Source organism: Rattus norvegicus, chromosome 2, assembly GCF_036323735.1.
Source record: "Rattus norvegicus strain BN/NHsdMcwi chromosome 2, GRCr8, whole genome shotgun sequence".
Classification (NCBI taxonomy): Eukaryota; Metazoa; Chordata; class Mammalia; order Rodentia; family Muridae; genus Rattus; species Rattus norvegicus.
In genome coordinates, this window is record NC_086020.1 from 184683513 (window position 1) to 184698778 (window position 15266).

General features: G+C 49.9%; 1 protein-coding gene across 1 annotated transcript; it reads left to right on the forward strand.

Moving 5' to 3' along the window:
* The first annotated feature begins 5302 nt into the window (after positions 1-5302).
* Positions 5303-7466, forward strand: C2cd4d (C2 calcium-dependent domain containing 4D). Its single transcript, NM_001399727.1, has 2 exons — positions 5303-5420; positions 6250-7466. Exon 2 carries the CDS (start codon positions 6332-6334, stop codon positions 7355-7357), a length of 1026 nt encoding a protein of 341 aa, NP_001386656.1. The 5' UTR covers positions 5303-5420; positions 6250-6331; the 3' UTR covers positions 7358-7466.
* The last annotated feature ends 7800 nt before the right edge of the window (positions 7467-15266 follow it).

A 15266-nucleotide genomic window follows, 5' to 3' on the forward strand; every position in this document is an offset into this window, starting at 1 on the left:
ATGAGCCAAAACCATTATTCCCTATGAACCAACCAGTCTCTGGTTCTTTGCTACAGCAATGGAAATGAACTAAAACCTTGTCAGGAATGGTAGCAGTGCCAAGAGTGTTCACCTGCGAAGCAGCTCACTGAATGGTTTCTGATGGGGGTGCTTCAAGAAGGACACTGAGGCAGAGTCCTGGGGAGTAAGGAATTTATTAGAAAAGTTACCAACACCATGAATAGACAGAGAAGAAACAGCATGGCAGGGTCTCTGAAGAGGGGACACAGACCCCGCCCCCATGGCAGGAGAGTGTTTCCATACCTTTCTGAGGATGGGGGAGGTTTTACTGAGCCTGCAGCCAGGTTCTCTGACTCCAGGCAGAAGGCATGGGTGGAGAGCAGAATGAATGACCAACACCTCTTTGGACGTTAACTCACTTGCAGGGTGAGGATCCCTGCACCTGTCTGTTAGCTGGCATTCACAATGTCTCAGCAGGGCTCCAGCTGGTATCTCTGCAAAGGGGAAGGCTATTGCAGAGGATTTGTGGCCTAAACAGCAGCTAAATTCTAACACTACATTCTTAAACTCAACTCTTACCTTTTTCTGTTGGACTTTTCATATCAGCATACAAACATGCGATTGTTTGGCTCAGTTAAAACTCTCCTGAGATGGGTGTGGTAGCACACATCTGTAACACTTGCACTTTGGAGGCAGAGGCAGAAAGATCAGGAGTACAAGGACAGTCTCGGACAGTCTCTGCTATGTAATAAGTTCAAGGCCAGCCTAGACTATGTGAGATCCTATCTTGAGAGAGAGAGAGAGAGAGAGAGAGAGAGAGAGAGAGAGCTCAACAAAGAGCTCTCGTGCCTTTAATCATTGCACTCTGGAAGCAGAAGCAAACGGATCTCTGAGTTCAAGGCCAACCTGGACTACATAGGGAGTTCTAAGATATCTGGAACTACATAAAGGAAAGCCTGTCTCAAAGAAAAAACACCCACTACCACCACCACCACACATACATACATAAAAATCTGTAACAGAAGGCTAGAAAGAAGGTGCTCGGTTAAGAGTACTTGCTGCTCTTACAAAGGATCCAAGTTTGAATCCCAGCACCCACATCAAGTAGCTCACAACTGCCTGTTACTCTGGTTCCAGGGGATTGGATGTCCTCTCTTGATCTCCACAGGCATTCTCCCCAACTCCCAGGCACACAAATAAATAGTAAAAATGAAATCTTTAAAACACACAAACCGGGCAGTGGTGGCACATGCCTGATCCCAGCAGCGGCAGGTGGATCTCTGAATTTGAGACCAGGCTGATCTATAGAGTGAGTTCCAGGACAGCCAGGGCTACTACACAGAGGAACCCTGTCTTGAAAGACCAAGATAGATAGATGAGAAAGAGAGAGAGAGAGACAGACAGACACACACACACACACACACACACACACACACACACACACACACATACACACACTAGAACTGAGTATGTGCTTCAGTTGATGGGGTAGTTACCTAACACATGTAAGACCGTAGGTTCAATCCTGATTGCTCTAATATTGGGTGTGATAGTGCATATCTGTAATGCCAGCAATCAAGAGGTGAAGGCAGAAAGATCAAGAGTTCAAGGTCACCTTCCACTACATAGAGATTTTAAAACAATCCAAGGACAGCCTATCTCAAAACAACAATTTCTCTCTTGGTTCTCCTTTCCTTCCTGGCCATGATCCCTTTTCTCCTTCCCCTTTTGGCCAACTCTCTTGAACAAAATTGGCTTTGCTTTCTTTCATCTTTAAAAAAAAAAGATTTAGTTTATATTAATCATGTGTGTATACTCTCAGAAATAATGATTTTTCAGTTGCTTTAGGAATCCTGAATTAAACCTAAGATAATAATCAAACAGACACAACAGAGCCTAGAATTGCTACTCTGTTAGTGTGGGTGTCCATGGAGGCTAGAAGCATCAAACCCCCCAGAACCAGTTATAGCCAGTTGTGAGTCACCTGACTATGGGTGCTGGGAATCAAATTCTAGAAGAGCAGTACATACTCTAAACCCTGAGCCATCTCTCCAGTCCCTCACCCATCTTTCTTTCCTTCGTTTCCTTTGTTTGTTTTTGGAGACAGAATTTCTCTATGTAGTTCTAACAGTTCTGGAACTCACTCTGTAGACCAGGCTGGCCTCAAGCTCAGAGATTTGCCTGCCTCTGTCTGCCTCCTGAGTGCTGGGATAAAGGGTGTGCACCACCACTGCCCAGCCATCCGTCTTTTTTAAACCCACTCTGTTGAGGCGTTTGCCCCACCACTCTTCCAAAACTACTCTTGGCAAAGTCGCCAGTAACTTCTATGTGCTGGTTACCCCCACCTTCGTTTCACCTCAGCATCCAGCCCAGCACATACCTCCTCCCTCAGGATCCAATGTGGGAGGACACAGTTCTTGGGTCCTCTTAGTTGGCATTTGACTAAGATTCATGACTCTAAATTCCATCCTCATTCTTCCTGGTGTCTCTGACGTAGTCTGGGTTTCTCCACTGGGCACCAGATTCATATCCAAATGTCAACTCCACATCCCCATTTAGATGTCCAACATTAAAGGGCCTTAAACTTAATAGATATGAAACTGAAAACTTGTTATTTCCCCCTTTTCATAAAATGGTAACTCCATTCTTTCAGATGCTCAGATCAAAAATTTTTGGGTGGGAATGAAGTTATCTGGAAATTCTCTTCAGAATACATCAGACACAGGTGACTGTAGCTCTGGTTCATGCACCAATGATCTCATGCTACATTATTTCAGCAGTCCTCTTCTCTCTCCGTAAGTACCCTTACCCCTCCATCCTCCCCGCCACAGACACCAGACTCTCTTACACAGGAGACAAGACTCATCACTCCCTAAGCAATGCATATGTCCTCATTGTCTGCCCTGCCCCTAGAAAGTATAATCTACATCTAGCCAGGGGGGTTGTTTTCTTGTTGCTATCTTCCCAGACTCTTGGACAGAGCACATAGCAGATACTCAGTAACTACAGGTGAATGGATGGATGGATCAAGATTTCCCAAATCCTACTTTACTTTTGAATTTATTGTACAAGTCAAACCTGTCCTTAGCAGGGCAAGAGGGAGGGCTCAACAGTTTGGAGCATCTGCTGTTCTTGCAGAAGAGCTGGCGTCCACATAGTGGGTGACAACTGCTTGTAACTTCAGTTCCAGATGACCCAATGCCCTCCTCCAGCTTCCTCCGGCACTGCAGCCATGCTGTACATAAGCATACATGCAGACAAGACATCTCTTCACATGAAAATAAATCTTTTCTAATGTCCTTATTACTTACTCCATATTAAGTCGTGTTTTCTGTTTTCTCACAGCAGGAGTCAGCCTAACAAACGCCCACGTGTTATCTCATCATCTAGCCCTCACAACAACTGAGAGCTGGGTACATTGCTTTCTTAAGTAACCAGATGTGGAAAGGAAATTGCCTGTGACAAGTCTCAAAGCTAGCCAGGCCTTCCAGCCCTTCTAATACCAACCCTCCCCTGAAAACCAGTCAGGGAGGAATGCAAGGTTGGAGGTATAAGGGCAACAAAAGAACCAAATCCTCCAGTGCCATCAGAAAACAGAATAATCCCTGCTTTCCTGGTTTATTTCATGATCCTGCATTCCACAGTCTGTCTCAGGGCTGTGCTTGCGCAGGCATGTTTTTGACTCTCTTTAGCTCCGCAGTCTGTGTGCTCATCGCTACAACTGGTGCAATTTAGATTTTCAGTGAACAGATGGGCAATCTGTTTTACGTATAATTCTGCTTAATAGCATTCATTTGTGCCTTAAAAATCCCAATTGAGGAGCTGGAGAGACGACTCATCAGTTAAGAGCTCTTCCAGGGGATCCAGATTCCATTTCCAGTAGCCATGTTGTGGTTCATGTCTGTAACTCTAGCTCCAGCGCCCTCTTCTGGCTTCTGAGGATGCCAGGCATACACAAACCTACATGCAGACTAAGTAATCATACACATCAATAATGTATTTTTAAAATCCTGGCTGAATACCTGACTTGTGCTAAGCCCTGTCCCTATGACATTTACATCCTAAGAAGGAGCAGACATTAAAAAAATAATAATCACATAATAGTTTATACCTGTAGTTCCTGCCCTTGGGGTGCTGGATCAGATAGGTTAGCCTGGACTAGATAGAGAATTTCAAGCTACTTACTCTAGCATACAAGAAAAATTAAAAAAAATATATAAACAGAGAAACTAACCAATGTCGTAAAGGAAAAGGGTGGGGTACTGTGAAATAGGAACAGGAGGCATTTCCAATAGAGAGAAAAGTTGTCAATGAGGGAAGAAAACAAGGAGAAATAGCCCCTGCTGAGCATCTGTCTTTGAGGAATACCAGTGGCGGGTGTGCCAGTAAAATTAATAATCTCATCTGCCCAGTGGCCAATTATCATTTCTAGAGCCTGCCAAAGACAGAGGATATAAGTTAGCTGGTCCTCACTATTGGAACCAGCTGTCCTTAGTGTCTTTATATCCAGAAATCCTGAACCTAGGTCCCATTTCTAGGGGGGAGGGAAGGTTGGATATAATTCAGGGAACTAGTCATTGAAAACCATGATGCTGAGGAGTTCCTGGGATGGCTCCAGAGCCTGGAACTAGGGGCCAAACCAGGATCCCAATAGGGAAGTCTTGCAGAAGATATGCTGTGTGTGGATACGGCTAAGGGCTTTACCTTGGGGTGGGAGTGGGGAGGATGGGGGACAACAGCTAGCCACTAGCCATTGATAATAGTGTCTGTTCTCTGCCGCCCACCCAACCTTAGCAGCATGTGATCAGGTCCAGCAGGCGGCTGCTGGAAACCTGGCTCTGACTGGAGGAAGGAGTTAAAAAAGCCTTGTTGAAGGCCAGAGGGACAGACCGTGTTTATCCAGGAAAAGAAGTCAGACGTAGGCACTAGAGGCCCCTGCCAGCTCCTCCCCGAAAGACTGGGCTAGGGGAGCAAGCTAGGAAGAAAGCTGCGGTTCTGCGCACCTTACAGCCAGAAGCCAAACGCTGTTATCTAGCACCTGCCCACAGGTAAGGTCTAAACTCTGGGTGCATTACTGAGCCAGGCAAGGGCTAGGAGTCCCTGGCAGACTATTGGTACTTCCATTGTTCATGCTGATTTCATGCAGGGGTGCACTGAGCTCGCTGCAAAGAAGCCTTCCTGGGCCTGCACTGGGGGTGGCGGAGAATCAATAGTGCCTTTGTGCTCTAAGGTTTCTTCAGGAAAAAGAGTGGACAGTAGGAGGAACCGCTCGACTGCCCAGCTCCACCTTACAGCCTCGCGATGTGACCTGGCTGAGAAACTAAGGGTAAAAAGGAGGGGAGAGGGGTTCTGTGCCTCATCGAAAGAGGGGAATCTCCTTGGACTAGCCCTGTCCCCGCATGTCCACGGTCAGCAATCAGGTGTGTTCCAAGCTGCCAGGAGCAGAAGTGAGTCTTATTCAGGAGCAATTTAAGAAGGTGGACTGTGATTTGGGGAGGAGACAAGAGTTAGGTGGGGCTTGCACCCAAGGATAAGTCAATTCAGAGAAGCTGGCACAACAGCCGCCTGCCTGCACAGGGAAGGAGCTTCCCGGGCCCCTGACCAGATTTTGGTGCAGGACACGAGAGCCAGTCTACCTAGGGCCGTGGTGACCATACGGAGCTAGCGTATATATGTGCAGAATTGATATCTGGGTCTGTGGTTGTGACTACAAATCTTTGGGTTATAGGGGTGTTACTCCCTCTAACCCTGAAGTGGGTGGAACTTCCTTAGCAATAGGAAATCTAAATACTTGGCTATACAAGACCTCCTGAAAATCGTTTTTAAATTTATTTCTAAGATGTATGGGTGTTTTGCCTGTATGTATGTATGTATGTATGTATGTATGTATGTATGTATGTATGTATTGCACCATGTGCATGTCTGGTGCCTGCAGAAGAGGGTATTGGATCCTTTGGAACTGGAGTTGTGAATGAGTGTGAATCACCATTAGGTGCTGGGAGGCATAGCCTCTGCAGGGCCAAGAAATCCTCTTAACCACTGAGCCTTCTCCAGACTCTCCATCTGACTATCTTACTGTCCGGTCCCGGGCTTCATTTCTCCAGTTTCCAGACTTCATCCTTTCTTTTACCTGCTTATAAATACCAGCCTTGTGTCCCATGAGTGTGGGGAGAAGGCCACGGAGGCAGAAGGCCAAGTGTTCGCTCTCAGCACTACCACCGACCTTCGCATCCTCTTCTGTTCTCTCAGCGCACCTCTGGCCAGGGCTCCCAACCGGGAGACTGGACTTGGACCTTCTCTGCCTCGGTGTTGCATTACCCCCACCCACTGCATGTGGCTCTTGGAGAAAGCCGGTTATAGAGTGCGGACCGCAGAGGCCCGGGCGCTGCAGGCGCACGCCAGCCTGGTCCCCAAGCGCCAGGCCCCGGGCTCGCCCTTGCGCTGCAACCCTAACGTCCTCACCCCGGACCGCATCCCGCAGTTCTTCATACCACCTCGGCTCCAGGACCCAAGCGGCGCCGAGGCCAGGGTGGACCGCTACCCGGGCGGCCGGAACCTCCCGGTGGCCTGCTCTCTGCCGCACCTGGCAGGCCGCGAGGGCTGGGCCTTCCTGCCTGAGAGCCCGCACACGCGCCGCCGCGAGTCCTTGTTCCACCGGCCGCGCGGCCTGGCTGCGGGCCTGCCCCCGGCGCAGTCACGCCTGCACGTCTCGGCCCCCGACCTCCGCCTCTGCCGGGCCCCAGACAGCGACACAGCCTCGTCGCCGGACTCCTCGCCCTGCGGTTCCCCGCGCACGCCTAGGCCGCAGTCCCTGTCCCCCGAAGAGGCCAGCTCGGCGGACACGAGTCCGTACGCGCCACGCCGCGCGCCGCCGCTCTTCCACCTGGACTTCCTCTGCTGCCAGCTGCGGCCGACCAAGGACAGCGTGCTGCGCCTGGGGCCCCGCGGCGGGCAGCTGCGCCTGTCCACCGAGTACCAGGCGGGGCCCGGGCGGCTGCGGCTGCGCCTGGTGAGCGCCGAGGGGCTGCCTCGGCCGCGGACTCGCCCAGGGAGCGGCGGCGGCGGCTGCTGCGTGGTGCTGCGGTTGCAGCCGCGCGTTAGGCCCGGAGCTCAGCGGAGCCGGGTGGTGCAGAGCAGCTGTAACCCAATCTTCAACGAAGACTTCTTCTTCGAAGGGCTGCGCCCGCCGGATCTAGCCGCCCGTAGTCTAAGGGCCAAGGTGCTAGACAGGGGCGCGGGGCTGCGCAGGGACGTGCTGTTGGGGGAGTGTGAGACGCCCCTCATCGCCCTGCTGCCCCCACTGGCTGGAGGTCTAGGCCCTGGGTCCTCCCTGGCACCTGCTCATCTCAGCCTGTAGACTGACACCACAGCTTTTTCGGGAGGTTTCCACTGGGTCTGCAGCCCTCATTCTTGCCACCTGTCCAGCATGTCTTTATTTTTGTTAATAAAACATCCATTTGTCTTTAGCTGTATGCTCCTCAGTGGGCACCAAAAACTCTAGGCTTTGCAGCAACTCTTTTCTGCCCAGTCCACACTCCCCTGAGCAGGAGCAGGGCTTAAGCAGTGCTTCGGGAGACCCAGAACCACTAGAAGCACTTGTTAAACATTGGAGAGACAGCTTTGGGTTCATCCCCAAGCAACCGTGTTGCTTCAAGAGTCCTAAGCTGTATCTGTCTTAGTTTCATTCCGGCTGTTGTGATGAACTATCTCCCCAACACACATATGCACGCACGCGCGCGCATACACGCAGGAAAAAAGGTTTGTTTGGCTTACAATTCTAGATGATAGTCCATCATTGTGGAGAAGTTATAGTCAGGACTTGAAGCAGCTAGTCACGTCCACAGTGAGGAGGAGGAAAATAAGGAGGAGGGGGAGGAGGGGGAGGGGGAGGAGGAGGAGGAGGAGGAGGAGGAGGAGGAGGAGGAGGACCTTACAAAGGACCCAAGTTCAGTCTCCAGCACCCACATCAGGCAGCTCACAACTACCTATCAAACTCCAGTTACAGAGGATCCAATACCCTCTTCTGGCTTCTAAAGGCCAGGTGTGCATACACATACATGAATAAAAATCACATATATAAATAAAAATAATAATAATGCCCAGTGGGAGTGGCATATGCCTTTAATCCCAGCACTCCAGATGCAGAGGTAGGTGGCTCTCTGTGAGTTCAAGGCCAGCTAGTGTACAGAGTGAGTTAGGATAATCAAGGCTATAGAAAGAAGCTTTATCTGGGGCTGGGAAGATGGCTCAGAGGTTAAGAGCACTGGCTGCTCTCCCAGAGGTCCTGAGTTCCCAATAGTTTAACCATCTATAATGAGATCTGGCGCCCTCTTCTGGCCTGCAGAAAAGAAAAGAAACTTTGGGGGAAAATTACAAAATAATAACAACAATAATAATCAGAGCACAGTGACTCACACCTCTAATCTTAGCACCTGGGAGGCAGGGGCAGGTAGTTATCCCTAAGTTTGAAGCCAGCTTAATCTACAAAGCAAGTTCCAGGCCAGCCAGGGCTGTGTAATGAAGCTCTAGCTCTCTTTATTTTATTTTATTTTATGTATATGAGTACACTTCAGACACACCAGAAGAGGGCATCGGATCCCATTACAGGTGCTTGTGAGCCGCCATGTGGTTGCTGGGAATTGAACTCAGGACCTCTGAAAGAGCAGTCAGTAGTGCTCTTAACAGCTGAGCCATCTTTCCAGCCTGAAACTCTATCTCAAAATGCAAACAAAAAAATATTTAAAAGAGCAGAAGGAGAAATGAGTGTAATATGCCCATACATACTTCCCTTCCACAGTCCAGTACCCAAACCCAGGGAATGGAGCCACCTACAGTGGATCAGTCTTCCATATTAACTGACTGTAATCAAGAGAATCCCCCACTGACATAACCACAGGCCAGCATGATCTAGACTTCTCTCTTCCCAGGAGATTCTAGACTGTGTCAAGTTGACAACTAAAACTAACCATCACAGTTCTTTCGAGTCTAACAAAATCCTGCACTTTCAGAGAGCCCTTGAGTCGTGCTATCACCCCAGTAAGAGCACAAAGCCAACCTCTCATGAAGGTGCCTGTGTCTGAACAGAAGAAATTGGCCCTTCCTACCCCTTAGATCAATATTTGTCCTAAAGACAAATGAAATTTTTGAACCTTAAGAGTGAGTCAGGAGAGCACAGACTAAACACACAGTGGCCAGCCCACGCCTGTGCACCTACACTGCAGGAGAAGGAAGAAGGATGAAGTCCAGAACCAAGGAGTAATCCAGGCGTGGGGCTAATCACCTTCAACCCCAGCACTCAGGGGGCAGAGACAGGCAGATCTCTGAGTTCAAGTCTACCGAGCAAGTTCCAAGACAGCTGGAAACCCTACAGGGGGCTGTGGAGGCAGGGGGGCCGCAGCATAGTGCTTGGGCACCCATCAGTGCTTGGGATTGTAAGGACTGGGATCTGGGAAAGAGGATGCTATCTGGGAGTGAGTGCTGTTATCAGGGATGCAGAAAAGGCTACTCCAGCCAGAAGACAAAGGTGAAAGACAGTGAAAAAAAAGTGGGTCATCTTGTGTTTACCTCCTACCTGAAAATCCTTGACGTCAGCAGTGACCTTCTCTCTGCCTCTTCCTTCCTGGGAACTGGTTCCTCCTAGCTCAAGCCAGACTTAGAGGAGAGATAGGGGAAGGCAGGTAGACAGCAGGCCCCTAAGCCTTTTCTCTCCCTTAAGCCTTTCCTCACTTCCCAGAAGGCCAGTTGTCCCCACACAGGACCTGCTTCTTCTTAACAAAACTCTCAGCAGGGGCAGCTATACATGTGCACACCCGCAGAGAGAGAGAGAGAGAGAGAGAGAGAGAGAGAGAGAGAGAGAGAACACAGACACCACACAGACACACACAGACACACACACACACACACACACACACACACACACACACACACATGCACACTCACAGGCACACATATGACCCTTCCCAAGTTCCTTCTACCTCCACTAAGTTCCCACTACCAATCCTCAGGCTTAAGAAACCTTGCCCCAGGGCTGGAAAGATGGCTCAGCGGTTAAGAGCACGAGACTGCTCTTCCAGAGGTCCGGAGTTCAATTCCCAGCAACCATATGATGGCTCACAACCATCTGTAAGGAGATCCAATGCTCTCTTCTGGTGTATCTGAGGACAGCTACAGTGTACTTATATATAATTAAAATGAATAAATTTAAAAAAAAAAAAAAAAGAAAAAAGAAAAGAAACCTTGCTCCATTTGTCCATCAGATGGCAGCATTGACCAAACAATCCTCTGCGCTGCCAGCAACCTGATCAACCGGTAGGAGGAACAGCTTCAAATATTATTAGTTCTTCCTGGTAACTGTTAGGAGTGTGCAGTTGTTATTCAACATGACCTTCGCCCTTAGACAGATAATAAAGAATAAAACTAGGTAACATGACTCAAGGTACCTGTCAGGAAGCCTCACAGTCTGAGTGTAGTCCTAGAAACCCACTTGGTGGAAGAAGAGGGCCAACTCACATATGTAAGTAAACCTAACTTCTAAAGTGTATGTTAAAAGCCTTTAAGGTTTCTTCTTCCCTGGGATGATTTTCCTCAGTCACTTCACATCCCAGCACTTTGTACTCACACCTGTGGACTCTAAGTCTGCCCGCTGCCCTAGCTCGACTGTGCCGGGCTCTATGTGTACATCGGCCTTCGAGTTCTTTCATAACAACCGTAGTGAGCAGTGCAACTGGACGTACCTGGAAGGATGTCTACAGGTCAGCTCACCTCCTCCATCCATCCCTCCAGCAATGGTGGGTGCTATGGGGTGCCAAGCACTGGAGCTGACTGGCTTGAAAACAAATGCAGAATCAAGTGAGTCCGAAAATGAGTAAGAAACAGTAAAGAACTATCTGGTGACAGGTCATAGAGAAAAGTAAGAAAAGAGAGGAAGGGCCTCAAATCCTTTTATTTTTTTTATTTTTTTATTTTTTTAGTTGCCGTAGCACTTTGTACCGGGCCTTGTACTTTACCCACTGTCTTATCTCACCACCACTGGGTAAGGTAGGCATTGCTATTCCCAGTTCACAAAGGCAGAAAGAGGTCAGAGGGGTTAAATAAACTTGCCTGAGGATTGACTTTGGCCATGAGGAAGGAAGGCTTCTACACAAACATCCCCAGCCCAAGAATTTGAGGAGTCTGTGAGGTAGAAAGCACCTTCCCCCAAAAAAAGTTCTGTCACATTCCCAGCCCGTGGGGCTCAGGACAGGCGCACAGTGCGCCAGCCTCAGATACAGACCACGAGAGCAAATGACGCCTAAGAACCTATCCTGTGTGCAAGGAACTCAGGCCTCAAAGCACTGCCATTGGCACAGTACTGCCACCAACACAGGTAAGCATGGCTGATACCCAGCAGACTGCAGTGCTAAAGTAGTCCTTGTCCCCAATCAGAGCTCCCAAGTTTGTTCTTAGCAATTGTTTTTTAGGTGTGCCTTAACGTAACCCAGATTGGCCTCAAACTCCCTCCACAGCTGAGGATAACAGTGAACTCCCATTCTTCTGGCCTCCACCTTCCAAGGCTAGGCATACAGTAAAGCACCACCGTATCAGGTTATGAGGTGCCGAGCGTTCAGTCTGGGGCTACATCTCCATCCCTCCACTCCTGATGTTCAACCCTCCCACATGCAGTCCCACCTCCGTGTTAGTTGGGAAATGAGATTTATAAGCAGAGCCACCCATACAGAGTTCCAGGTAGGACCAGAGTCAATCCTTCCCACTCCTCCGAACAGGGCCTCTGCAAAGGTAAGGGAATGCAGAAACCACAGGTGTTCCAAAGATATCTCTCTCTCTCTCTCTCTCTCTCTCTCTCTCTCTCTCTCTCTCTCTCTCTTTCTCTCTCTCTCTCTCCCTCTCTCAATGGCCAAGGCATCTTCCACTCCCCAAGTCATTCTGGGGGACTGAAGCTCCTATGAGTCAAAGTCTCAAGGCACTGCATGAGGCTGCAGTGAGAGTTGGCCCTCTCTGGGCCAAGCCAGCCTCTGAGTGCTGCCCAAACCCCAGAGGCTTCCTTTTTGCCTGGGTCCTCCTGGAAGGACAGGCCTGTGCTGAGCTTTAAGTGGTTTCTGCGGTTTGAGGGGTGGGGAGGAAGGGAAAGAAGAGTTGGTGACTGCTCCCCATTTCCACCACTGCCACCCCCTCCAGGCTGTTTGGCCCCTGCTCTGAGATTTCTGGGCCTGATAGGGGCACGGGGCACGTGGGGGTAGAATGATTCTCTGATTCCTATCAGCCTCTTCCTTGCGTAAGAATGTATTTGAGGAGGAAACAACCCCTGCTCTGCTTTAGAAAGCACCATTCCTACAGAAAAGAGCACTGGTTATAGCAAGACAGGGGTGAGGGGGTGGGAGGGTTAGGCAGGAGTGGGAACTCCAAGGAAGGAAAATCCCCAGAACCTACTCTGCTCTTTACCGCTGAGTAAAGCCCAAGGTCACAGCCAATAGCAACAGTACACTCGCTATGGCCACCGTGGGAGGAACTAATAGTTGAAGCTGTTGGAACAGTTCCTCCCGTGGGCGTGATCTCCCGATAGCTGGGACCTCGGAGAACTCTCTGGTCATGGTGTCCGTCTGAATAGGAACCTCCACCCAACCCCCATGCTGGAGGCAGTGGCCAAAAGCTGGGTAGGATGGCTTATGCCTGTAATCTCAGCACACGGTAGTCTGAAGGAACTGGACTGCCATGAACGTTCAAGGCCACCTCAGACTACAGAGTGAGGTCATCTTAGCAACACAGCCAGAAGGAATGAATGTTCTGAACGCTTAAATGAATGGGCAGCCTGAAAGCAAGCAGCTCTCAAGCAGGACCCTGTCTTCCCAACCCCCAGTCGTTTCCTGAGCACTCACGGGGGTCATGAATGGTATATGAGAGAAGCAGCCACTCTGGCAGTGTCAGGCAGTGTCTGCCGCTGCATACTGTGTGCGCCATCTGCAACCATTCCTAGGGGCCATTTGAAGGAGGGGCCATCTGGAAGGCCTTGAGACCCAGAATCACCAAGAGAAAGGATTAGGTCAATGATGCAGGTCTGTAACCCAAGTACACCCAAGGCTGAGGTACCATTGTGAGCTGGAGGTCACCCTAGGAGAACATACTTTAAGAAAAAAAGAGAGGGTGGGGGAAGCTGGAGAGATAGTTCAGCAGTTAAGAGCACAGGCTGCTCTTCCAGAAGGACCCAGTTTCAATTCCTAGCAACCATACGGTGGCTCATAATCATCTATGACTCCAGTTCCAAGGGATCTGATCTTTTTCTGTGCCCCATAATAAACCAGGTACACAAATGGTGCACAGATAAACATGCAGGCAAAACATCCATACTATAAAGAAATATTAAATTAAATGAAAATGAAAAACAAGAACAAAAAAAATTAAGAGAGATGGAAGAGAGAGCTGGTGAGGCACAGAAAACAGTGATGGACAGACAGGTGGACTCTTTCAGGAGCCCAAAAGAGCAGGAGGGGATAATTCTGGAGTAAGGGTAATCAAGTGAGATCCCCTTCCTTTGAACGCCCCAGCCTTTTCCAGGGCATCTTTCTAGCTCTGTTCCTAGGTGTGGGGGCCACCACCAGAACTTTGCCTCTTCCTCGAAAGCTCTCCAGACTGGCATCATTTTCTGAGCAGAAAAGTATACATGGGCCTGTTTACCGAAGACCACGAAGTCTGAGGAGATGACCTAGTTAGTGAAGTGCTGCATGAGGCCCAGAACCCACATAATAAAACTGGGGACGGTGGGTGGTAGGTAAGTGTTTGTAGTCTCAGCAATGGGGTGGTGGAAACCAGCACCTCCCCAGGGCTCACTGGCCAATCCGTCCGGCCAATATGGTGAGCTCTCTGTTCCATGAGAGACCCTGTCTCAAAAAAGAAAAATAAAATTAGGTAATGGGTAATTGAGGAAGACACTAGATTTTAATCTCTACCCTCCACAGACACATACTCACAGGTGTACACACATCCACATACATGTACACACACACGAACATGTATGCATACAAAGGGCATGAACACAAAGCCTCAAAGGTCCTCAAAAGCCATCCTACACCCCAACGCTTTTCAGTCCCCCTGGGGCTAAGAAAGGCTATTTCTCCTCATCTCTGTCTCTGAGGCTTAGGGAAATCAGCTCCCTAGATCTTGGGTGCCACTGGAAGCAGAGTGTGACGCTCCAAGGAGGGCCAAGGGTGGAGTGCTGGGAGCGAAGGGACAGCTGCCTGCCCTCTCCATGCCAGGTGCCACGTGCACCAGGTGGAGGGAGTGGGCGAGTCACGAGGCCCTGGCGTGGTCGGCTCCTGCCCTGCTGTTTACCAGCTGGAGAAAGCAGGAGGAGGGGCTGGGAGCCTCCCGCTCACAGCCTGGACCCTAGCCAGCCGTTGTTGGGTAAGCAGGAAAGCCAGGCCCAGCTAATCAAACTCTGGGCTGAGTACGTGCCCGAACTGTAACATCCAATATCCACAGAAGCCTTGGCTCTTGGCCCTCCTCAGGCTCCAGTGCAGGCCTTTTTGAGAACAGATCTAGTCGGGGGCGGGGGTGAAGTAGGGAGGAGCGAGAACGCGAAGGGTGGCGGGGCTCTCAACTTGGTGGTCCAGTACAGTTCCTCTTCTCTCCCTCCTCTGCCCCTCTCCTCTCAATTTGCTCCTCCTCCTGCACACATCCCTCACCCCACCAGAAGTATAGGAAGCACCTAGAAGCCAGGAAAATCCAGAGGAGGGCAGCAGGGAGTGAGAGAGAGGCAAGAGGCAAAGCAGGTGTGCGCTGGGGGAACCCAAGCTGCAGGGAAATGTGATCCCATCCTGGAGATCAGTCGTCGTCGTCGTCGTCGTCGTCGTCGTCGTCGTCGTCGTCTCCCCTCCCCTCCCCCACACACACAACACTTGCTATCTTTTCTCCTTACTCTTCCTGTCTCCCCTTCTTGCCATTCTATCTTCTGTCCTTAAGTCACAAAGACCCAGGTTCAAATCCCAACTCAATCGCGAATTGCCCCGGTGAATTCCTTGACAACAGTGGGTTAATGCTTATGAATGATCAGACTTGCCTGTAAGAGTTATCATGTGGACTTCCAAAAAAACATTCTGATTTACCTACAAGGCCTAACAGACTCAGCACACGGTAGGTAATTAATAAATACTAGCTCCCTTTCACCTGCTTTTCCTCAAGACTCCAGACACTGGTCCACTGCTCTCTCCCTGAGTCCCCTCCTGTGCCAGGACACTCTGCCAGCCACTCCTTTCCCCTGCCTGCTGACGGGCCAG